This window comes from Glossina fuscipes, unplaced genomic scaffold (genome assembly GCF_014805625.2).
Source record: "Glossina fuscipes isolate IAEA_lab_2018 unplaced genomic scaffold, Yale_Gfus_2 1, whole genome shotgun sequence".
NCBI classification, from domain to species: domain Eukaryota; kingdom Metazoa; phylum Arthropoda; class Insecta; order Diptera; family Glossinidae; genus Glossina; species Glossina fuscipes.
Window position 1 is genome coordinate 20,022,593 of NW_023998415.1, and position 26,620 is coordinate 20,049,212.

The 26,620-nt window shown below is 35.1% G+C and overlaps 1 protein-coding gene across 5 annotated transcripts in view; it reads right to left on the reverse strand.

Moving 5' to 3' along the window:
• Window positions 1-3,243: 3,243 nt before the first annotated feature.
• Window positions 3,244-26,620, reverse strand: part of LOC119645090 (teneurin-m) — a 261,680-nt gene continuing 238,303 nt past the window's right edge. For 3 of the 5 annotated variants that reach the window (XM_038044985.1, XM_038044987.1, XM_038044988.1), the window contains exons 3-10: window positions 20,540-20,812; window positions 19,825-20,154; window positions 13,913-14,196; window positions 13,195-13,606; window positions 11,788-12,333; window positions 11,505-11,712; window positions 10,657-10,683; window positions 3,244-9,936 (exon numbers count right to left, since the gene is read on the reverse strand). In XM_038044985.1, the coding sequence (XP_037900913.1) occupies window positions 4,332-9,936; window positions 10,657-10,683; window positions 11,505-11,712; window positions 11,788-12,333; window positions 13,195-13,606; window positions 13,913-14,196; window positions 19,825-20,154; window positions 20,540-20,812 (7,685 nt within the window). In that variant the 3' untranslated portion in view covers window positions 3,244-4,331. The remainder of the gene's footprint in view (window positions 9,937-10,656; window positions 10,684-11,504; window positions 11,713-11,787; window positions 12,334-13,194; window positions 13,607-13,912; window positions 14,197-19,824; window positions 20,155-20,539; window positions 20,813-26,620) is intronic. The other 2 variants (XM_038044986.1, XM_038044989.1) reach the window with 2 other exon arrangements.

Genomic DNA, 26,620 nt, shown 5'->3' on the forward strand with positions numbered 1-26,620 from the left:
CGATTCGCCTGTGATAGATATATTAATAACGGTACATATGTTTTAAATATTAAAGTTTTGTATGTTTGTTTGAAAAGCACGTTGACAGTTTTTTTTTTTTTTTTTTTTTTTTTTAAATTTTTTTTTTATTTTTAACGTAAAAAATGTAAAATAATAATATAATGAAAAAGTTTCTTCTTTTATATATGGCATTTATTTTTACTCTCTATGCGTAATGTGAACATAATTTTTTAACTTAACTATGTGTCGTTATGTAGTAGTATACAACTATTGCAAATAATATTGTTTTTGTTAAAGAAAACAAAAACAAAGAAACGAACTAAATATTAAATTACCTTTGTTTTTCTTTACAAAATAAAGTTTTTTTTCATAAATTACAACAAATAAAGTGTATTAAGCAAACGTTTGCTGGGTTACTTGTTCTATTTATATCACAATTTATAAATACATGAAAAAATATTTTTTTTATACGCTTTGTTGCTGCGAAACAAAACGGAACACTATTAAGGAGAAAAATTAAATCGTATCTTGGGAGAGAGCAAAAGAAGGTGAAGGAAAAAGAGAAAAGGCGACAATTGTTAATTAAAAATGTAACTAAGTAGTGACGAGAGATTGAAGTGATGAATTTACGGTAATACAATCCACTTCGAACTTGGAACAGAAATAATCTTCAGCGATCAATAGATTTGTAGACATTGTTAGATTTAACTCAATTCAGCCGAACATTCATTTTAGCGCCGGCTTTATATGCGTTTAGACTCTGCTGCGCGGATTATTTGTCTGCGCCTTTGCCTAAGCTCAAGCTCAGATCAAATTGCTGCTCTTTGCTATTATCGATAAACAAAAATTTTGGCGCCTCTAAACAAACTATTACCAAACTATCGGTTGGTAAAGTACAAAAAAAAACACTTGAGATAAATGTCTCATCCAATAAAGGTCTCTATCATTTATAATTTTCAATTATAATTAGAATAATTATTCTTTTCGAATCGAGGAAGAGGATAGAATAGGGGACCGAACGATAAATGTTCTGCGTCTGCCGACTCAGCACTCACTATTGCTACGACCAAAGTAAACTCTGCCGCGGACACTGACTTACCTACTCGGGCTAGTAGTGGATTGTACATATTCAGTCGACTGCGCATGGCAGACGAAAAGTGAAATTGTCGCGAGGTTACAAAGATTTTCAATTATTTTGTTGTTGTTATTAAGTATTTTTTTGCGACCTATTTGATGTATTAGACACTAGAATTGTTCTATAGACATTAGATTTGCTTCAGAAGGACGAGATTCAACTTCGCATCGACGAAATTCAGTCATTCCTTTGCTCAAAATCGTCACGAATAATTTCGATAATAGAGTGCATATGTTCCAGGACAGCTGTAGAAGCCATTTGTCCGATGTGCTATTCCACACAGAAGCCTATCCTACATACACTGACGATTTCAGCAAAAAATTACAACTAAAAAAAGACTTTTTTTAAATCGCACCTATACACAATTAATATATCGCCGCGAATTCTTAATAATCTCTTGTATGTTCTTATTCTTCTCTCTATTGCTTGCATTGAAAGACCCAAGTTATTAAGTCGGATTTTTTTTTTTTTTTCATTTTCCATTTGTAAGAGTTTTGTTGTGCTTTTGTGTTGTTCCTCAATATCGGCTCCGATATACGATCTTCACTAATCTAGCTTATCATAAATTAGAAATTTTCTTTTAATTTGCAATCTATAGCAGCTACTGAGCTATTAAGAGAAAAATCTAGCAAGTCTAGATAATAATTTAGGATTTTTGATTATTGACATCAAGTGTTATGAAATGCTTTGGAAAGATACTCTGCTTGATGTAAGAAGTTTTACTACTCGACTAAATATTGCCCTGACAATTTAATAATATTTATGATAGATCACCTTAAGGACGCAATAGTTTTGGCTCCCGTTCAGTAAACGTGAGGACAAACTCAACTCACCATTGAAAAGTAGGTTTGAGTCTTAACGCATCAAAAGTATATTAGTTTGCAACTAAGGTGAGATGATAAAGTTTGAAAAAGTTAATGGTTTCCGCCATTCCGAGAGTGCGAGTGAGAAGAAAAAAGCTGTAATTAAGTTTAATTGTTTTAACATATTTGGAAAGTCACAATCACGCCTAAAAGGAGTGAGAAGGAAACGCTGGAACAGCGTTCGCTTCTTTGAACGTATTTTGAAGGCTACAATCGTTATTTCGATTCATAGACCTAGACATTACTAGTGTATATACTTTAGAGGATCTTTGATGTCCGATTCTTTGCGCTAGAAAGAGTTGGAAAGATATCGAAAGTGTCCTCAGAGAAGATCAGAATGTGATGCAAAAAAGTTTTCATTGGAAAGAATCTAAGCTATAACGAATTATGATAATAGCGGGTAATTAAATATCCGAATGCATTTTTCGCGATACGTTAACCAATCTTCAGAGCAAAATTATTCTGCGTAATTACGAAAATAAATATGCTATGCATGCAGGCAGTACGTATGAGAGGGTAAATATATTTATTATATTTTCAAGAGTAAATAATTTTATGCCTTCTTTTAATTTTATTTTAATCCATTTTTTAAATGTTTTGTTCGAAGAAACATTGTGTTTCTATGTGCGCTTGTAAATTTTCTTTGTAAAAGTAACAGGAAGTACGCAGTAGGCAGTGTACCGGAGAAGTACGGGTTAGAAGAGAAGTGGACGGTGGACAGTGTGTGAAGTGCAGCATACATTAGTATGTGACGTAAAGGAGAATGCATTGTCAATAGCGCGCAGATTATCGTTGGGAAAATTAGACTGATTTGTTAGACTACAAAGGATAGTATAATAAAGAAGGGGGAAAAAGTATAAAATAGATAATATACTGTTAATGCGTACATAATATATTTTGTAATAATACTTTTTCGTTTTTTTGTTGTTTGCATTCCTCATGTGTACTACATATATCATAAATATTAACATATAACTAAAATATAATTTTTTTTTTTTTTTTTTCATTTTTTTTTTTTTGTTTTTATTTTTTTTTTTTTTTTTTTTTTTTTTTTTTTTTCATAAATACCCCGCTTTTTAGATTAATATGTCCATAATATATATATACGCACGCATGTCTGTTGGTATATGTGTATGTATGTATGTATGTATGTATGTATGTATAAGTTTGCTTAATATCAATTACATTTAATTTGTTTTTTTTTTTTATTTTTATTTATTTATTTTCCTTTTTTTTCTAATTTTTGTTTAGCTAATTAATCTCAGTTTTTGTTGTTGTTGTTGTTGTTTTTTTGTCGTTTTGTTTTACATATAGAAAAAGAATCTCGATCAGTTACATGTTTTCTATATAATAATAATTTTCATAAAAATGCTTGAGATTCGATTATATTACATTTATATGTAAATACTTATACGCGTGTTTTTTGTTTTTCAAGATTTCATTGAATTGAATTTATGTTGATTTTTATGTCTGTTTGCCTGCGTGGATGTGTTTGTGTGTACATGGAAAGTTTAGAATTCTTTTACATACACATACATATTTATCTATTTTTAGACATTTTTTTTATTTTTATTTTTTGTTTTTTGCATTTTAATGTAACTCGATTTCATTTTCTATACAAAACTATAGTGCGCCAGACTCTCTTCTATATGATGTGTGTGTATATGTATGTTTTGCTTTATTTTATAATTTATCTATAAAATATAGATAATTTTTCATTAAGTCTAGCAGACAAAAACGTTTTGTTTTGTGGTTTTTTTTTTTCTTTTTGTTTTCGTTTTTACATTTTTAAAAAAATTTTTTTCATTTTGAATAAAATTCAATTTAATTATAATTTAAATTGTATTCAAAAAATTGTGACTTAATCAACCCATTGCACTGCGGAAACGCATTACGGGCTGGTAAGGTGAAAAACTATGGCGTATTTGTAATGTAAGACAAACTAGCCGTTCTTTGCTTTTTTTTTGTTGTTATTCGGATTTTGGGACACAAAAAATTTTTTCGTTTATTTGTTGATTTAATTAATTTTCTTTGTTCTTCTTGATTTGTATATTTATTTTGATGTCTTAAGTAAAGAGAGAGAGGAGGAGAGCCATATATAAATTTTAATAATACAAGTCATCTTCGGTTGAGTTGCTGTCAAAGTCTTTCGCTTTATTTTCAAAAAATAGTTCGCTATCGAAATTTTCATTTTCATTTTCATTTTCCTCTTCGTCTTCGGCGTCGTACAGCGGTTCGGATTCGGGTTCATTCGCACTGTACAAGTAGTAGTAGTCGCTGATATCGTTGTAGTATTGTTGGTAATCGCTACTATAGAACTCATTTTGTGAAACTCACGTTGACATGTCTTTTAATCGCTGTTGGCGCCGTTTGCCCTGTTGCCGATGTTGGTTGCCGGTCTTTCTTCGTTTACGTTTCGCATCCCTTTGGAAGGCTACGTTACCTGGATCGTCGGCTAATTGCGGATATTTGTAAATACTGTGTATATCGACGCCAACCCAACCGTCAACATCGCCATGAGATACTAGTTCTTCTTTCTCTTCCTCCGTCCAATCTCCTCGACCCTGAAAACCGGCCGCCACTAGTTGCTTCTCCAATTCCCAAGCTCTCTCCACAGCCCGTTTATGAGCATGCTTTAGAATGCGATGTCTCTCCTGTTCGGGATCTACTCCATATTTAATCGTAACTACTGCATCGGGTCCATGCAATCTTAATTCTTTTGCTGCGCTACCACCATGATCAGTTATTTCATGCGTTGATATGTTAAACATTCCGCCTAAGCGTCGCAACTCTTCATTATCATCTCTTAATTTTAAAACATTGTCTTTCACAAAGTAAAACACATCTTGATCGTGTATGCTAAAGTGCACATCCAAAAAGTAAGAGTTGTTAAATACTGAAGAAACTACGTCCTGCACCACGCTATTTGAGCCGTCCACGACACTCACCAAGGCCCGGCCACCGATGCGTGATAGTAATACTCCCTCGCCGAATACACCTCTTCGGTAACTTACCCGAGGTAAGAGATTGCGCATTTTCGGTTCCATTTTCAACAATGGCTTGGGAACGAAATCAAAATCGCTAAACTTTTGATTCGTTTTTTCTACGATACATTCTAGGCCCGATATAACACCGAAATCTGGAGCCAAAGTATGGGATTTAATGGATGCTTGTGGATTATATTGTATCGTCTTGGTGTACTTTGAACTTTGCATATTATTCAGGTCATACCCGAAGAGTTGCAACCATGATTCCAATTCAATCATGTAATTCGGTTGTTTGCTGGGATTGACGGGATCATTGTTGTTATAACGATATATAAATACATCTGTGGGATTTGACATTTCAGTGGCCAATGTTTCCCACATGGGTGTCATCCATTGACCCACTGTTGAATCATATTGTCGGCCATCAATATACACCAATTTGGTTAGAGGATCTAGCATACCACCATGAAAGTCTACTGGTACAAAGAAGTCAGGATTCGTATCTTTGATTATGCGCCCAAATGGAGTACGTTTAATTTCCTTAATAATACTGCCATTTAAATCGAAAAACGCTAATGGCGAACCATTCTGATCTGTAGCTACATAATACCTTTGCTCGCTGGTCTCAATGGCTATCAGCATATCACGATCGTCGTAGAAAAATCTCACTGTTTTCCCCGTTTTGGGATAATGCATATGTGTTAAAAGAGCAGGTGTTCTCGGATTGGCGTAATAATATTGCGTAACGTTGCCTTTGCTGTCATGCCATGCCATCAAACGGCTACGGTCATCATAATAATACCAAGTCTGGAAGCGCTCACGTTCAAATGCGTGTATCAACTGGCCCCGATTGTTATATCGATATTTCTGCTCACCGCGTCTGACCACAAACCCTCGAGCGTCATAATTATTGAATTCGATATCACCCACTTTAATTACACGATCACCGATATCGTAACCTAAATTGATTTTTTCTCCTTGATCTACTACGCTTACCGCGTTACCATTTTCATCATACAAGTACTTCCAATTATTTGTGCCTAATACTTCGATTACATGACCATCAGCATTGTAGTTGATCTTATCGAAAGCCGTGGAACGACCAAAAGTGGTCTTTTGTGATTTAATCCGATTACGTAAATCATAGTCCAATTCCAAACGAAATACATCAAAACTTTTAATATTCATTAACACACTTTTCACACGGCCATGCTGATCGTAATCGATGATTGTAAAAAACTGTTTGGAAGAGTCTTGTATCACGGTGCGGTTGAATGCGTTACGTGTTATTTTTAAGTCTTGGACCACCTCCAATTGGCCTAGATTCTGACTGTATTTGTAACGTGTCGTAGGCATTTCTTTATCATCAATTGTCATTTCAACACCTGTCAAACGGGCGTTACCGTCGTAGGCGTACTTATAATGAGCTGAGGCCAAGGAATTTTTCGAGCCGAAGCGAAGTTTTTCGTCTTTTAAGATGCCCGCATGATATTTGAACTCTCGTCTTAATTCGAAACCAGGCTCTTGAACGTCGACGGATTTTACTAAGCTTGTAGTATCTTGATACGTGTAATGCGTGCTAGAGAGTCCTGCTAATATTGTTTCCAAACGTCCAGCATTATCATGAACGAAAGCGACTTTACCCGATTGATGCGGATGTATTTTCGCTAAGATCTGCCCCTCGTCATTGTATAGGATCTCGAAAGGATGCCGATTGATGGGAGAAAAATACTGATACTTAAAGAATCCTAGTGAGGTTTGCACAGAAAACGAATGTATGTGACCTCTGGGTGTGGTAAGGCTTTGCAAAGCACCTGCATCATCATATTGTAATAGATAATCTGAGCGTCGTGGTGTTGTCACTTTCAAAGGTAGAGAACCGAACATGTCTTTAAAAGCATAAACCATAGATGATCCATCGCCATATTTGATTTCATTTAGACGACCATTGCGATCAAAGGTGTAAGCTTCCTGAAGATTACCCCACTTCCAAGTTACTAAGCGGCCGAACCGGTCATATTCCAAATCTACATCAGCATAGTCTCCGGACTGTGGCCGGAAACTCACGGGCCGAGAAGTGCGATCGTAAGTAACGTTAAGCAATTCTTGTTTGTCATCGACCATTACAACTATAGACTGTGTATCGCGGTCATATTCCAAAGTCAAAACATTATCACCATTTACGCGTAATTTACGGCCCACTTGTGTGAAAGGGCGTGGTCCTTTGTTCTGTTTGCCTTGTTGTAGGCGACGTACAAAATATCGCCATTCGAAACGATTAGCCAAATCACCGGCAATTTCAGTGCGCTGTTTAGCCGGGACCGGGTAACTTTCGCCAATAATTGGACTGATTTCAGCGAGGACTGGATAGGGTACTACCTCCATTTGGAGCATATGCCCCCAGGCGGTAATACTGGTGGTGGAACCGTCCATTTCAACCATAGTTTTAGATTCGGCTTCTCCGTTACGCACGACAACTGAGGAACCTTGAATCAGCATAGAAATTTCTTTTTGAGCATTTTCGGATACTTTCACTTGTGCACCTTTAACGCTCAAATCGAAAGCCAAATCGATTACACGACCTGTCGGTGTAACGGCCGATGTTAAACGGCCAAACTCGTCATAGTTGTACACGTAAGAACGACCAGTGGAATCTAATTTGGTTTTCAGAAGACCCGTAGGTCCATGGTATTCAAAAGTTACGTTATAATTGTCGGGCGTATTGAGTTCGTGCAACATTTTCATCCGAGTCATACGCAAACGACATTTCTGGCCTTTAGTATTTTCTATGGAATTCACTTGCGAGGTGTAATCACGCAAAAGGAAGACTTTGTTGCCAGCTGCATCAGTTACTGTGCTTAATTTGCCATTTGAAGTGTTGACATTGTAGGTGAAGACGTAAGTGGTTTCACCTGTAAGAATATTTTTAGTCATGACATGTTGACCGAACCGATTGAAGATGTAAATCTCTTGCATATCAGGAGCATAGATTTCGTACTCGCGCGATGAACTTGCTTCGGGAATGCTGGACATGACTGAACGTATGCGATAGTTAGCTTGATCGGCTATATGAACATGACCGTCGGGAGTGACAGCTAAAGCCGCGATGGTATTAAATTTGGCACTGGTGGCTAAATAATGATCAGCTTCGAAACAATCGCAACCACGCTCTAAGCAATTACATTTCGATTCAGCTCCAGCAAATGGTGAAATGCGGCCATTAGTTCCAATAACTCTTACACGATTGATGCGCTGCGAATCACTTTCCGCAACATATAATTCCCCTAAGGGTCCAAAAGCAATTGATTGAGGCATAACCAGTGTGGCATGAGTAGCTAAATCAGTGTCATAAACTGAAGAGGTGGTAGCACAGTGCAAAGGGCGCCCGGATATCACACGCACTCTACCATCGGGTGTCATGCGTAAAATCATGTGATCATCAATGATATGAAGGGTATTGTCAAGCGGGCTGACAGCCAGTTCTGTAGGCCACCTTAAATGCATTTCTTCCAACTTAAGCGTTCCTTCGCAGGGTATAGGTTTCCAGTGTGATTTGTGCATGTGATTACCAATTAAAGTGCTAACAATGCCGTCACGGTCAACCATACGAATATTTGTGCCATCAGCAAAATAGAGGATATTGTCACTAGAAATAGCTATGCCTTTGGGATAAGCTAATTTAGCATCTTTGGCCAATGCCCCATCACCACAATGTGCCTCATCACCAGGTAAACACCGTTCTCCTGATCCGACAGTGGGTTCCCAATTTCTTTCGGGTTGTGTAAAATCATTTGTATCCCGAACACGTATGATTTGATGTGATTCAGGATCGGAAATATATAACGTACCATCTAAAGGACTTAAAGCCATATGGTAGCGATATGAAACACGGGTGGCATTTAACTTGACTACTGTGCGTACAGTACCGTCGGTCATAATGCGCCTAATATAATTAAAATCCCCAACGTAAAGGCTGCCATCAGGAGAGGCAGCTAACGCTACTGGCGCTAAAAGCCGTTGCTTCAGAGCTAAACCTTCACAGTCCATGCACTCTAAAGGCCTTTGATGGCCATCACCCATTGTGGTGAGAATAACACGGGGTTTATTTTTTAAGTAGATGTTGGAACCATCTCCCTTTTGCAGAATGCCTTCATGAAAATTATAACGATGATGTATATCTAAATTCCATCCTCCGACCTCTGATATAGACATATCATGACCTGATAATTTGGTGGTTTGTATGTCCCAAATAATATCTTTGCAGTCGGTATATTGATAACCGACTTTCACTACGGCCGTTGTGACGCCGTAAACTCTCTGACGGTAGATATTTAAACGATTCCATGCATATGTAAACTTAATGCCAGGATCAGCTTCGAATATCCGCTCGAACAGTATACCTTCTATGGTAATGCGTAAATGAATAAGATGCAGGGAACTGGGAATGATTTCTGGCGTTAGCTGAAGCTTTATGGTAGACAAATAACCAGCGGCACGAGATGAATGATATACTAAGTTGAGTCCGGTGCCTGGTATTTGTAACGATTCTTGAATAACTTGAGATTCTGCCAAAATGGCACTGCGGTCGGGACAGGCTCCTTGAAAGCCGTGCTTCCACGAAGCTAAAACCACCGGTTTCATCAGATCATAATCATGAGAAAAACAAGTGTGTGTGGAGGGCGGCAAACTTTTCTCTTCTGACATAGACATGACCACCATATCGATAATAATAACTTCATTCCAAGGAACTTGTACTATGCGCGATTGAGGTCGGAAAGGAGACCGACCAAACTGCAAAGTAACAGCTCCACCTCCGTTGACCATTAGATCAAACCAACCGTCATCTCGAGTTAAAGTGAAACCTTCTAACAGAGTAGTAGTGGAGACACGCACTCCCACCAAACCCATACCGAGTGAGGTGACTACACGTCCTCGAATAACAGCCGAACGACTACAAATATATAAGCATCAGCGCAAGAAAAAAAAAGAAACGAAATAAGTTAGTTAAATATTTTGAAAAGAGAGACGTAGACAAAGAGTGAGATAGACAGTACTTTTAGCTAATTTACTAGCAAGCATTAAAGAATAAATTGGAAAAAACATATTTTTCGAAAAAAATTTAAAAAAAATTTCACACGTACACGAAACTGAAAACATATAAGGTTTACACAAAAAACAAATATTGATTTAACCCAATTTCCAACCTATTTATAATGAAATTGTTTTATGGTATTTTTAAGTATTTAAAAAAACACTGGCGCACTGTAGACTTTAAGACCACAGTATTAAGGTTGCTTGGATGTTTGAAAAACCGTGTTTTCAGGTGAATGAACAAACAAAACAGCGAAAACGTGTAATATGTGTTAACAAATTCTACAGAAATTAAAAAAAAAAATAAAAAAATTAAAAAAAAAAAAAAAAAACAAAACTAACTACCATTGCGGATGATGAAAAATAAATTTGCAAAAATCTAAAAACGATGTTGTTAGTAGTTAAGAGTGAAGAGAATATAAATAAAGAAAAAGGGGATAAAAGGATACATATATATATATATTCATATATATGAGAGAAAAAAAAAATAATAAAAGTCGAACTAAAAAAAAAAAAAAGTGGAAAATACCAAACAACCAGCATTTGAGTATAAAATTAGTAGAGATGAACGCTTCCTTACCTTGCATTGAAATAATTCCAAAAAATGCTGTTAGTGTATTTTTGTGATTTTTGTTGTTTTTTTTTTGTTTTCAAATTTGTAACGGTTAGTTTAGCGATTTGCCATGGGTTACGAGTGTTAAGAACGTTACGTTTTGATTTATTTTCAATTTTTAATTTTGTTTTTTTTTTTTTTTTAAATTTTTGGAAAAAATTAGTAATTTTTTTTATTTATGTTAAGTGTTGGCCAAGAAAACAAACAAACAAACATATTAGTGGGAAAGATCAAGTGTGAGAAAGAGAAAAAAGAGAGCAGAGAAAAATTGTTGAATTAGACTTGATTTATGCTGAGTATATATTTTTTTTTTTTGTTTTTTTTTTTTTTTTTTCTTAAACCTAAACTTTAATACTCTTTAAAGCCCGATAGACCCGCACCAAACAACCTGCTTCGAAGGTTTTGAAATGAATAAACAATGAAATTAAAAACAAAAGAAAAGATGTGTAAATGGGACCTTTTTGAAAGGGTTCTTTTTGTTTTTATAAAGTTATACACAACAAAGGACAAAGGTTAAGCTTACAACAAATATATCGGGGTTACTGGAGTATATATTTAGGGAACAGGAATATCATTAGACAGGGTCACAAAAACTTAAAACAAAAGTTTTTACATAATATAATATAAATACATATATAAAATGCAAACTAGTTTCCTTATCATTTTTTTATTTTTTTTATTTTTTTAATGTTTTCTCATTATTTTATTCATTTTTTTTTCCTTTTTTCTAGAAGGCATCGATCACAATTTTTAATCTTTTTGAATACCAATTGCTTGTTTGTAAAAATAAAAGAGAAGAAGCTACTAAAACTTACCTTTCATTAAACGTTTCCAACTTAGCGTAGTTTTGTAAGCTGCTCTCGTCGATCAAAAATTTCATTCGTTCAAAGAACGAGGCAGTAATGGCAGGCGGCTGTTTACGTAACAGAACGTCGATTGGCTTAGGGGCAGAAACGCACAATTGTGACGTCTTACAAACATGACTGGCACAGCATTCGGGGTCTTCGCAATCTACCAAACCGTCTGGGGAAATTTTCGAAAATTTTGGAAAATTTTTTATAAATTCATAATAAAAATTTTTAAAGTATTGTTCATTACCTTTGTCGTTGTCTTTGCTATCGCCGCAATTTAATTCTAAGGCTATACCACAATCTGGACCATCCCAGCCTTCATAACATCGGCATTCCCATTGGCCTTCGCCACTGACCCGACATTGGCCGTGATTCGAGCAACTGTTAGGGCATCCTTCGATGGTACAATGTTTACCATTCCATCCGGTCACACAAAGGCAAGTTCCGTTCTTGCATTGGCCATGCTCATTGCAACGCAAATCGCATAATTTCGTATTGCAATATTCTCCTCCCCAACTGTCATCGCAGGTACATGCATCGCCTATGCAGCGACCGTGTTGGCCACAATCCAAATCGCATAACTCTTTAGAGCAGTCATCGCCACTCCATTTAGACTCACAGGTGCAAGTTTGTGAATCTAAATCGAAAGTACCATGACCGGAGCAATCGGGTAAACATTGTAAAGCGTCTTGGTCCATGATCGCGCAATCGGGACCTTTCCAACCCTTTTTACATATGCAAGTGCCGTCAGCACAGAAGCCATGACTCGAGCATGTGGGATGAGGACAATCCACTAAATTAGAAAAATCAGTTCATGTTACACGAAATTCACTATAAAATTCGATGGCTAATTGAAAGTACAAGACGACTTTGATCTTAGCTTATTTACTACAAGATAGAAGTGAAGAGCGACTTTATTTGCGACTTGACCCGAGTCCTTTAATAATTATCATTAGCTTATGTATGATATATTCTTACAGGACAGATTGCTTCATTTGAGTTAATAGGCGTACGTGTCATTGTACATATAAAATACTGGAAGGACTTTCTAGGTAATTATACAAGTTAAAAGCCGCACATATGTCTACCTACGTATTCCGCGTAGCTTATCTATGTAATTCATGTAGTCGGACAGGCAAGAACTATAAGCCTTTAAATCGCAATCGCGATGTACGCAGCAAATGGGATTTTACAAACAGAAAGACGTTTGCGTAGACACAATTAAATCGATCTTGCTAATAAAACAGATCGGGCACAGATGGCAGAGTTACGTATGTTTATCTCATTGCTCTACAAGCATTTGGAAAAATTAAAATAACATCATGACGGGGGCATATACACATTTGCAAATGTACAAACTAATGGCGGGGATGGTTAAAATCGACTGAAGACGAATACAACCGTATTATCGCGTTTCTAAGGCTCAACAATTCCCTTCATTGCGGAGGTTCACTCAAAGGATTTAAATTTTATTACATATCTTTTTCTTTATTGCAAGATTTGTCGTCGTGGCGTAATCTTTACGATATTTTTAAATTTAATTTGTCTCAAATAAAATGAAAAAAAAAAAAAAAAAAAAAAAAAAAAATAACATGACGTATATCGCTTTTTTCGTGTCTTTTTTTTTCAAGTAAAATTTGCTTTCATTATATACCTTCTTCGCAGAATTTGCCTTTATAACCGCGCATACATTGACATTTGCCACTCACACAATGGCCGTGACCTTTACAATCGGCTACTTCGCATTCGTCATGTCGCAACGAACATTCTTTGCCCTTCCAGCCCGGATTACATATACATTCACCGTTATTGTATTCGCCATGCTGGGAGCACAAAACCGGGCAAACACTTTCACTGCAATCATCGCCGCCAAAGCCAGGATTACATTGGCAATGACCGAGCAAGCATTGGCCGTTACCCGAACAACCATTCGGACAATTTTGTGTCATATCCTCGGCAATGGCCGCATAAAAAGTAACCTCTTGAACATCACCATCATCATTATATAAGGAGACAAACCAATGTCCTGGTTCCATATAACGGGTAACTTCACGTGTTATCGATAACTGTACGTTATCCCCGATTATTATTATTATTATTATTATTTTTATTATTATTTTTATTATTTTTTGTTTTTAGAATGAGTAATTTCACACGTAAAGAGTTTATTTTATACATGATGATGTAGAGGAATGCCAAAGCGATAGTACAATTTAGGCGGGATATTGAAGGTGATAAGTTGTTAAGCGGATGATATACAAGAACATAGAACGAAATGAAATGTAAGTTTATATTTATTGGTTAATATAAGCCTTTTAAATGCGCCACCCATTCATACTAAAGGAAGACTATGAATACTGCGGGATACTTACGTGAGCAGCTCGCGTAGTACGAGTACTGGCACTGAAACCGCTTAGAACCTCTTTGAAATGGTATTGAGTGTGCGTAGGCAATGCATTACGCCGACCGTAGACGCCGATCGAAGCACCTCGCGGTATGGTGTAATCAAATTTCACATAAGCCGGTTCTGATTGATAAAATTGCATATTCCAATAACTGTACGGTTGAATTTCCTTAGTGAGCTTTTGACCCAAAGTTATTTGCCCGAATGTAGTGCCATCTGGCGGAAAACTACGAGCCGGAAACGTACGAGCTCCTGATTGAGATATGTTTTTGTGTGTGTATGTATGTATGTGAGTGTGTGAGTGTGATAAGAATAAATAACACACACAAAAAAAAAAAAAAGAAGACAACAAAAGTACTTTAGTTAGTTAATGCAATGCGTTCTTTTGGAGATTAAGAGAATGGATTTAAGAAATGCGCTTATATTTAAATGAGTTTTGATATTAAGACTCCCGGGCAGTACATACAGTTCCTCTCATTGATAAGATGAAAGGATTTTCAAGTATACGGCACAGATAACCTAGACAATGAAGCAATTGAAGAGCTGAACACTTTATTTATTCAATTCATTCTTAGTTTTTGTCTTTTGGTTTTTTTTTTCGTTTGCCAAACATTAACGATGATTTGCATTTATCCTTCGACGGAAAACAACGGAGAGACTTGACATAATTTCTTTTGCTTACTGCACATCCATAAATAGCTAAACAGGAGTGCTAAGAGTGCTTTCCATTTGCCAACATTATCTAAGCTCCGATATGCTGTGATCAATTTGCAAAAAAACAAAAAAAAAATATCTCATTTCGACATTGATTATATGAGATTGTTTTGTTATTATTACTATAAACAGATCGTTATAAATTTGCTTAAATATAAAAAGAAAGGAGCATTATAACGTTCTCGTGCACGGGGTTTTGAGGTAATGGATGCTAGTGTTAAAGTTTTACTGTGTTATAGTGTTACAATGTATTGGGTTCACATGATTTTTCCTTCGTATTGACAATCTTTGAATGTTAAGTAATTAAAGCCATTATAATGAATATTAAGTATACTGTACAACCAAACGATTATTACGCTAAGAAATGTTAAAGAGATTCTTTACTGTTTTCAATTTCGGTTTTTATTTTATTAGTTAATTCAGATTAGTTTAGGGCAGATTAGTAGGTATCGGTTTGATCATTAGATTGACTTGTATTAGCTGATTTTAAATATGAAAACAATCACCTTCAAGTATTAAAATAGGCATAACATCAGGACATGCAAACTTTTCACCAATCATCATGCTATCAACAATACCATCATCATCATTATCATCATCATCATTATTATCATCATCATCATGAACATTATCAATAACACCTTTTATAGTAGAAGTTAAAACACTAATAGATGGGCTAGTAGTAGTAGTAGTAGTAGTAGTAGTAGTAGTAGCAATGGTAGTAGTAGTGGGCAAGTTGGCATCATCATCATTATTATCATCATTCGTTTTACAAGAGATGCCAGAACGAACGCGATTCGTTTCTTTATTATTTTTTTTATTAATCTTGTTATCAAGGCTTATGAGTTTTAATTGGTCATTGAATTGGTCGTCAGAGTTATTTAAATGCTCATCAGAGGAAGGTAACGACGGCGATGATGTTTCAAATACATTAACGCACGGGCAGGGACACTCTGGTATAGGTGGTGGTGGCTCCGGTATACAATATGGACTGTTTTTATTATTGAAAGATGATTGCTCCTGTTCGCCATATGGCAAATGGTCATGTGTAAGCACTTGCTCTACATTCTTAACCTGGCCATGATTATCGAAGGCTGGCACGGCTATATGAAGAGAATACATATTTCCTGATCCATCGTTGCTTGCTATCGTCAAGTTCACCATTATACGTTTATCAAGGGGACTCGTTATCGGAGTGCTTAAGAGCGTAGTTGCAGGCGAAGCAGTGCTTGTTAAGTACAACGTCGGCGTAATAGGATGCAAATTTGTGATTTCATTATTTATTAAAAAATTGTTGCCATCATCAGGCTCTTCCTCGGAATTATAAACTTCATTTTTATATTTATCATAGATTATTGTTCGCATTTTTGACGTTCTCGGTAATTTAAAATGCTTAGCGCGAGTACCATCAATCGTTTTATATAACTCGTCTTCGGTGGAATGAGTTTCTTCCAATTTGACAATGTCAACATCATCCATATGTTGAGCGTAATCCATTTCTTGAAAATCTTGTTCCTCTTTCATTGGTTTTATTAAGCCGTCATTTAGCATAAGATTTTCTAAAGAATTTTTATTTTCTTTCTCTGCTTTGATCTTTGACAAATGATGAGGAAGCTTAGCGGTCGTGATGCTAATGGTTGGGGTTACGTCGTTGATGGTGGCTGTGGCGGCGGCGGCGGCGATGGTGGTGGTGGTGGTGGTGGTGGTGGTTGTGGTGGTAGTAGAACTGGGAAATGCTTCATACGCTTCCGTTTTTGCTGTCATTTCCTTTGCGTCTTTGTAATTTAATATAAATTTTTCATTCTCGACAGCTTGAGTATTTAGTATATTAAGTTTTACATTTTCTTTTGTTGTTGTTTTTAAATAAATGTCATCATAATAGTCATTTAAATTATGGCTATTAAATGCTATCGAGTCCACAATGGCGGCAGTAGTTACATCACCGCTGATTGATTTGATTTGAAAATGATTTTCTTCGAGAAAGTCATCAGCCACAACACCGAGTGCCGTAGTTGTGCCGCCATCATTGTCGTTCGTATCAGTTTCCAATTTTTTCATGTTTTCTTCTACAGGCTGCTTTAGAATTTCAGAAATGTTGTCATTTTGATTAATAACGTCAATGATAACGGTATCATTTTGTCTTTTTATTGTCGATAGCAATAACAAATCATTATCGTCATCATCATTATTATTGTCATCAATATCGTCTTTTTCGATTCCCATTTCGTTTCTATTGTGCTTTTGTTGATTGTTGTTTAATGATTTGTTAAATTTTAATGATTTTGTAATCGTGTCTTCTTCTCCCTTCATTTTTCTATTGATATCGTTCAAATTATTATATTCCGTAAAATTCTCATCAAGTACCGTTAATTTTTCATTTTTAATGAAATTTTTATAAATATTTTCCTTAATTTTTGGCTTATAATCATCTGCCGTTGCTGATATTATATCTTCATGGTTTGAGCTTTTTATTGCTAAATACTTATCTGGCTGTTTTTGTTGTTGCTGTTTAATATCGTTGTTAGCCGGTATAGATTTTCTCAATACTTGATAATTTTTAAAATCAGCTTCAGCATCAGCCTTAATATCATCGTCAACGTTCTCATCGTCGCCGGCTTCATAGTCAGGTTTATTCAATTTAAGATGATTTTCTTTTTTTTCATAGTTATTGCTTATGTTCACATTATTTGTTTTTTTTTTCTTTTTTTTTTTATTATTATTATTATTGTTGTTATTATTATTATTATTATTGTTATTATAATTATTATGATAATCATTACTTTTATAGAGATTTAATATGTTATCGATTTTCAAAGTTTTATCAACTTTATCATTGTTTTCGCTTTCGTCATAATTATCGTCTACAATCAAGTTATCACTTGCAGTGCTGCTGCTGTAATCGTTTTTCCCTTTGAAATTAAAATCAGGTAAAAGTTTTTCCAAAGTCGTAATATCTTCAAATTCTCCCTTAACGTCAGCCTTTGTGTTTATATTCGCATTTGTGTTACCATAATTACTTTTCATCATTAAACTAAACTCATCTTCAGCATCAGCATCAGCGCCAACATTAACATCAGCATCAACATTAACATTAACATTAATATCAACATCAACATCAACATCAGCATCAGCATCAGCATCAGCTTCATTCTCATTCTCATTCTCATTTTCAGTTTTCTTAGTTTGATTTTCATTTTCTACAATTTGTGCAGTTTTTATTACTTGCCGGTGTCTTCTCATCATATCCGTATCATTTCCAGAGTATATTGTCGTTGTATTTATTGTGAAATCCGTTTTATTAACGCCAAACTCCTTTATTTGGCCCGTAATTAAGTCGCTAAAACTTTGCGTTGATAAACTTCGACGTTGACGTTGACGCTGCCGTTGCCGTTGTCGTTGCCATTGCCATTGCTGTTGCAATGGTTGCTCCTGTCGTTGCCTTAGACGTTGCGCGTGTAATAACTCTTTGATGTAGTTATAATCGTACATCATCATCCATCTTATCAATGATTCTGTATTTTCTAAATATTATATATGTTACATACACACACACACACATATACGCAGATATATATATATAAATAAATTATTTAATTTTTTACATTTTATTTTACATTTTTGCAAATCTTTTCAATGTTTTTGTTTATTATTAAACCGAAATTATTTACTTGATGTCCGTCCTCCTATTGTATTTCTTTCGGAAAAGTTTACCATGCATATGAAAATGCAACGGCGATGACGAAGGGAGAGAATGACGGCATCGATTCTCTTACACTTTTCATGGAAGCGAAGAGGACAAGTTTGAATGGTTTAGGAGTGAGAAGCGCTTTCACGTCCATTTAAACGCTAAACTACTTGGCTTAAGTAGAAGTTTTCAGTTTTTTTATGCTTTAATTATGCGTAAAATGTGTACTTAATTTAATTCCGCTGCGTGTCGCTGAAAACAGATGCAATTCAGTCACGAAAGGGAGGGCAAAGTGAGCATAATAATTCTTTAGAGCAAAGAATTTACGGCAATTGCCGGAATAAATTCAATAAAATTTTTAATACTGTGATAGAAGGGATAACTTTCGCCGCATTTTTAAGGACTAAGTGAAATTATGCTATTACTGTTTAGCTATCATTATCACTATCATGGGCGTGAGGATGCATTCGAAATTTGTTGCCTTTATGACACCGAAAAAAGCTGAAATACTCTTTCTCCCTTTGTCGCGCAATCTTTGAAACTCGATGTAGAAAGCTTGATCTTTATAGTAGTTTTACTATACTGTCTGTCCGCCCTCTATTAATTTTAGGGTGAAATTTCTCAGTTATTTTTTTATTTAGTCGCTGATGTCATGGCTCATTTATGAATCCATCAAAAAATTGCAACTCGCTTTCTATACTGTAAAGCTACGGGTTTGATCGCATAAATACTCACTGGAACCAATTTAATGCGAAAATGCAATACGTGTACTGATATGACTGCGATGGAAGAAGAGTACGATATAATAAAATGCTTTTATAAATTTCTTAAAAATTTTTTTGCGCTTTTTTAAATACTTTTTTTAAACAGCTACGTCAAGCTTTATAGACGAGTTTTAGACGAGTGGAAAAAAAAGATTTTAATTAATTTCTTTTATTGCATAAGCAACAATCAGCAGTTATTAACGTTATTATACCAAGCCAAATACTGGATGCCGGTCTCGGTCTTATATTCTTTTTTTCTCTTTATTTTTTTATTAGATTTTATCATTTCTAAGCTTGGAGGAAAGTTTTATGTTTTGCATTTACTTATTATCGTTACTATCTGTGATAATTTAAAGTTTTCAACACCCCTTAGACAAATGTGTTTATTTTCTTTTTTTTTTTTAATTATTGACTTGTTGTGTTTTTACATTGCTCTCCCTTCTCTTTCGCTCATCCTGGGCATTCATTCTTTGATTATTTTAATTTTTTCTATTTGTTTGTCCCGAAGAAGTCGTTGAAATTGCTTTTTTGCTCTTTAGTGGGGTTCTTTTCTTTTCTTATCTTTTCGTTTCTTTTTTAATTCCTTTTTTTTTCGAAAAAAATGTTTGTGATTTTCTTAAGTTTATCGTTGTTGTTATTCTACTATCTTTATTCAATTCAAGAGTTTGCAAAACTCAAGCAAGGAAAGGAAAATAATTAAAAGTTGTGAATAATTACCTGGATTATTGGCATTTGCCAGTGATGATGACAATGACGATGTAGCCGATGATGTCGCTGCCGCTGCTCCAACCGCAACCGAGGAGGCTGAAGTGGACTGGAAGGCCGACGAGGATGACGACGCTGCCGCCGAGGCTGAAGATGATGAGGGCAACGATGAGCTTACGGTTGTCACTAAAGTCGTAGTTTGTCCGGTTTTTGAGCGTGGCGCGTAATTATGCAACTTGGAGAGGTCAGTATTGGTGCTTTTGGCCGCTGTCACCTCAGAGGCCTCATTGCCGACTAGAACTGTACAGGGGGCAGAGGGAGACCAATGCAGGACACCAAAGCCTACGGATAAATAGCAATTTTTTTTAATTACATATTAACGCCAATAATTCATTTTTTGAACCCATACATATATTCGTTTAGGAAAATTTATACATATGGCGCCCATAATTGTTTTTTTTGTCTTGCGTGTTCGTCAAATGCATAGAAAATCGTGCATTAAGCAAAAAAGCTGAGATTTGTGCCAAAATCATAGGTGACTTTTATGAACGCACAAAAATATACGTACAAAAGGCGTATATAGTTTTACTCGTCAAGGCATTTCTCATTTTGGTTAGCATGAATCGTTGAAGACGTTCTGCGCAAGACATTTGTCGTTTTGTCAATTTGTCGATTTGCTACGAATTTATGTATTGACGCAATATTTTATTAAATCTAATTTACCCACCTGTTAAAAATATTAATAAAACGCACATGGCCACAAAAATCGTCACCGAGACAATTGCTACACATTTGGCCGAACAACGGGCGGCAAGATCCTTACGAAAGTTCATAGGTGCCGAATAATGATGCGTAGGTATGCCGCTCATAACACTGCGCGGTGGAAGCACAGGACCCATACAATTATTCGTGGAACGTTCGTAGCCTTTAAGAGTATCCTTGGTAGGTGTTGAGCAAGCCGAACCGCTTTTATAATCGATGGGTGAACCTTTATTGATATCTGAAAATAATTAAGAGAAGATATACTTAATTTTTTTATATTATCCAATAGCAATCAAATAAAAAAACCACAACCTCTAGGGAAGACCACTTTAATTTATTTTGTTACTTTTGAATAACTACTCGAACAATGTCGAGAGTCTTTGCCTACTCGGCCGTTCGGCCGGATCGCAGTATTTTCAAAACAACATTTCAGAGAGCAATAGTTTGATAAGTTAATGTATACTTTAGTTATTATTATTATTATTATTTTTGTGAGCTATTTTACCCAAACACTCCTAAATATGCGGGTTGATATTTTTTTATTAAATACAAATTCCGCCTAAGCCCCTTAAGGCGGAACAGTTTACGGGGTAACACCATTGTAGCAGCCAAACTTGCTTTTTGGAAAGTTTTTGTGGATGGAAGAAAAATTAAAGGGATAATAATGTTTGAGGAGGGTTTTAAGCATATCTTTAAGAACTAGAAGAAAAAATATTTTGGAAAAATATTAAGGCATCGTAAATCGTCTTCGGTTAAAGGAGATCCGCGGTCTTTTGCCTATTTTCGTATATATTTTAATTTAAAAAAAAAGAAGAAAAATATCATTTAATCTACATACCTATAGCTAAAGGAACACATAGGGCTTTTTAAAAATATTGATTTTTGTGGACTTGGCGAGTGGTTGAATGAAGAACTTTGATTTTTGACCAAAGAAAGGCACTCTCTTATTAATAAAAGAGATTTAAATTAACCTATCTGAAAAAAATGTGCATATTCAGCAATCTCAGGACCATAAATATGCGTTTACATGTTCAAATAATCATCTTCATTCCCTTTCTTCGACGATCTAATGGCGTCTGTCGAGAACAGAATCTCAGGTTTTACACTTTACATACGTCGAGATGGTGGAGAAAGCGGCAAGAAAATGTATAATCTAACAGTCGAGGTCATAACTAATATCACAAACTTCATCGCAAAACATTGAAAGCCCTCCAATCGCCCTTAGCCTCATATCCATGCACTGGCAATCTTTCGTTGAAGCTAAACAAGCGTATCTTTGTTCGGAAATGGTTTTAAATAGACATAGATACACTCCGGATCAGAGAAGTTCGATGTTGAAAGCTAAAACATCAGGCTGTAATTTCGCGCACAGCTATTCACAGTACGTGGGTGGTCTCTTTCGGAAAAAGCACAAAATTTCAAGGAAAACCTTTCATGCGTTCAATGAACTTTTCCTCACATATTCGCAGAAGATCTAAAGTTAACCAAAAAAAAAAAAGCAAATGGTTTTTTTTGGTGAATTTCAATGATATTCTTTTTTTCATACGTGAATATGGATAGATATGCTTAATGATTTTCTCGAATATTACTATTCCGTTAATTTTTCTTTCATCTTGAAGAAGAAAAAATATTGTCGAAAAACACTTTTTTAAGACCATTACAACGGCTTCTGACCTTAAGCACTTTCATCTTGTCAGATAGATGTAGTGAATCATGAAATTTTATCAAGAATGTGTGTCGTCTATGAGATCTTTCATTCCTGTATTCGAAAGTACGAAATGCAATGATTGAGCTCATAGACTTTTCAGATAATAGCTTATAAATTATTTGATTTAAAGTGAAACCAATCAAGTGGCGTAAGTAACACTTCGACCAATAAGTCGCGGAACTCATTTTTCTAAAGTCTACCTTTCAAATAGCAATTGTGAATATTTCATATCATTTCGATTATTTATCTACGCATTGTCTACGCACTGTCTACGCATTGTCTACGCATTGATTTCGAAATATTGCAAAAGTTTGAGTTAATTGTTATTGTCCTTATTTTCCAAAGAAGTTATTGGCTTCGAAAGTGTGAAGGGAATTCTTCTCCACGAAAAAGAAGAGATGTAGCGGGCATCAAAAACATCAAAGAAGTGCTAAAAATTATCCTTGATGATCGAAAAGTATAGTCGGAAGGCATAAGTAACACTGACTGACATCTAAAAGATATCGAAATTTAATTCACTATTTTGCATTAATAGTGGAATGTCAGCTAATCTCCAAACTACTAACGTTATGCACACTATTTCACAAATCGATGGCTGTAACGGCAAAATTACATGAATTGAAGATCGAATTGTTGCCTCAGTCATCCTATTTCTGAAACTTGTTTGCAAACCGCAAAGTATTACTTCAGAGAAAGGAATTTAGATCAAATGATGAGATCGTTGTGTAAACTGATGAATCGTTTTACAAAAATGTTATCAAAGAGTTGAAAAAGCTTTGGATTGACTGTGTCACTCTTCAAGAAGGCTGAATTGATAAACAAAATTGCATTTTGCAAATGAAAAAGTACTTCTTTCTTGCTTGGTTCCAGGAATTATTGACCAATATATTGTATTGGACGTTAAGGATAAATATAATGGTTTTGGGTATGGTGGTGTCCAGTTTAGCACAACAAAAGGAAATCCATTAAAATCGCACCTTAGTCACGGGTCATGAAAAATAAGAATCAAACTCTGGTTGAATTTACGCAAATATACATAGAAAAAAAAGAGAAAAAGGAAAAAGGAAAAAGAAAACGAAACTCGCAAAGGACACGCAAGGATTAAAAGACATGCAAAAAAGAAAAAAAAAGTAAACAAGACGAGAGTTCATAGAGGAATAAATCTGTACATGTTGATTTCATTTCGATATTTGCTGGGAATACACTGTCAGTGTATTATTGAGCAGAGTTGAAGGAATTTACAAAATTTCTGCTTTAGGGATATAACAAAAACTTTGACATATAGCATAACCTCAAATTTGAAGCCAACAACGGAGTGAATGGCTTAAAAAAATTTGCATTGTCATTTTTTGGGTTCAAGCGCAAACAGTAAGTAGATATGTATACAAATCCTTTTAGAGTAAAATAATAAAAAAAGAACAACAACAAAATGACTGAAAAAGAAGAAAAAAAATCCAGACTATAGAAAAAGTTCAAGCCACCGGGCTATTATTACATTTGTTGACGCCATGTTTGATGATGGTGATGATGACGATGTTGATGATAATTCGATTAAGTGTGACGTGTAAGTGGCATTGGTTATACAACTTTAAAGGACTCTTTTTCCACAAGGTTCTCTTGCTTTCTTCTTTTTTTGGGGTGTGCTATAGGAAAACAGATTTTTTTGACATAGGAATATAATAAATGAAAAGTGGTATAAATGATATGTAGATAGGTATCTATCTATCTATCTCTCTTTCCTTCATTTTAGTTCTAAAGACAAGATAACATTTGCTAGCACTTCACTATAGTCACATATAAAATATTTCTATTATTCTTTCTAAAAACTTTCCTTTAAGAATACTTTATAATAATTAGTAACCAATACGAAGGGAAATTATTCAAAAACAAGTAAGAAAGTTATACTAGACGGTGCCCGATTCTCGCACACCCACCACTATTGAAACGTTTACTATAATTCAATTATAACTAACATCTCGCATTCTATCGCATTCTACCCTCCAACTCCTTTCATTGGACACGTATATCAAAGGTATTTTTAAGAAAATATTTATCCATCATGTCGCGGGGTCTACCGTATTCATTTTGGAATTACGTGATTTTCTTTTGCAGCCACTCCTCACTCCTCACTTGAGGAGTGTACAAAACGGCTTTAAATATTCGGTCTTGTTTGCGCTATGACAAATAAGCATAAAACCTCAAAAATGTGAAAAAAAAGTAAAATTTAATCACTTGCGACCTTGCGTGGGCGTGGGCGATTTTTTCGATTTTTCGCACGTACAGAGTGGAGCGTTTCGACGAGCGAGAATCCACAAATTTGTGCTTAAAAAATTGAGTTCCTTTCAATTTACACTCCACTATGGGCTTCTGCTCTGACCTATTTGAACCACTTTCAATACTAACCTGCGTGCAAAAACTTCCAATCTTTCTACCAAATATAAATTCGATGTCTTCATTTTTGCGACCAAAAGAGTGCCAACAACAAACACAACACATACAGACAGACACACAGACGGGCAGACATGACTTCATAAATTCAGGAATTCGGACTGATCAAGCATACATATACCTTATAGAACTTATGGAGATTCCTGTTTAGGTGTTCCGTATATTAGAAAAGAAAAAAAGATGAGTACATCCCCGCCCTTCAGTGGTAACATAATTTTGTAAAGCTTTGTCGAGGATTTTTTCAAGTTTAAGCAAATTGTTTTGAGAAAACCTTTTCAATTTCTTCTTCTCTTTGCTCAGCATACACGGAGCAAATGAAAATTGAACAAGCATTCATTTTAGTGATAAACTTTGGTAAACTTTGACTGCATGAACCAAGGGTATATATTAATACTTCTAGCATAAATGTAATAACGTTCTCAGAGTGGTGATGCTGAACACTCTGGTCGACCGAATACGGCAGTGGGCCCAAAGAACAAAAAGAAAGGGCACAAAATCGTTTTAGAAGACTGATGGGTGTAGTTGCGATACATCGCTGACGCCATAAACATATCAAAAGGCAACTTATTCACCATTTGGCATGAACACATCTTCATGAAAGCGGTCTCTTCGAAGTGGCTGCCGCGTTTGCTTACTTTTGATCAAAAAACAGAAGCGTGTTGAAGCCGTTCAGGTGAAGAAGAAAGTATCTCTTCATGCAAATATATGGCATTGGGTGAAACTTGGAACACTTCACACACACTTCAGAGTCAGATGGCTAATTAGCCAAGCCGATTGGGAAGATTTTGGTCTCCGTATTTTGGGATGCGGAAAAATAATTTTGCCACAAAAATAACGAAAGGCTGTCAATCAAAATGGCTCATATTCGGTTTGAAAAAGCTCACATGCAAATGTTGTGAGTTTATATATATGAATACATACATAATATATATTATGTATATACATATATATATATATGTGCGTGTGTACATAAAAAGAAAGAAACGGAAACTTCTTTCCGAACTATGTTTATGATTAAATCGCATCGATTGCAAATGCTGTCTGTCTCTCAATTCGTTTTCGCCAAACGTTTTTCTTTTATTTATTTGAACCATTTGAAAAAAATAGTTTTTTTTTTTTAATAGATTTCTCTCTCGCCCTATTCGAATATTCTTATAAACGTTTACTTTAACCAGACAATGTAATGTTTTCGATTTGTTTGAAATAATACCCAGCTGTGTGGAGCGCAGCATGCCATATAAATATGTATATGTATATGTACGTAGTCCTTACTTCGTTTATTATAATTTGATGCCGACTTTTCGAGATATTTTTCTAGTGTAAAGTAAATGCATTAAAAATGTGGGAAATATATGAAAAAAAAAAAAAGAAAAGAAAAAGAAAAATAAAAAAATTAAAAATAAATAAAATAGAAATGAAATGAAAAAAATCTACAACTCGTCCATTACTAGAATTGGTTAGTGATTGAAATTAAATTTCAATTGAAAACATTTTTTATTTAGAAATTTATCAAAACGTGTGTATATATGGAAGACAAAAGGAGTTAAAAAACACTCTAAACTAAACTTTATTGAAAATTCCATTTTCAGTTTTTTGCTGTTTTGTGCGTTCGTTCGTTTGGTTTCTTTTTCTTTTTCTTTTTTTTTTTTTTTTTTCCTCTTTTGCCTTCTTTCTAGCTATTCGTTTTGTCGAATTACTTCGGTCGCTGTGTTTAACTGCATTTGCCATTTCTGCCTTTGCGGTGGAGCAAAACAAATGAAATTACCCATCAATTAATATTAATTAATTTTCACTTAATATTGAATTCGGTCTTAGCCGTTCTGGTGCAATCTCTCGACGTATGCAACTATTTAATATCAATTCCCATCTCTGCCACTCCATACCTTCTCT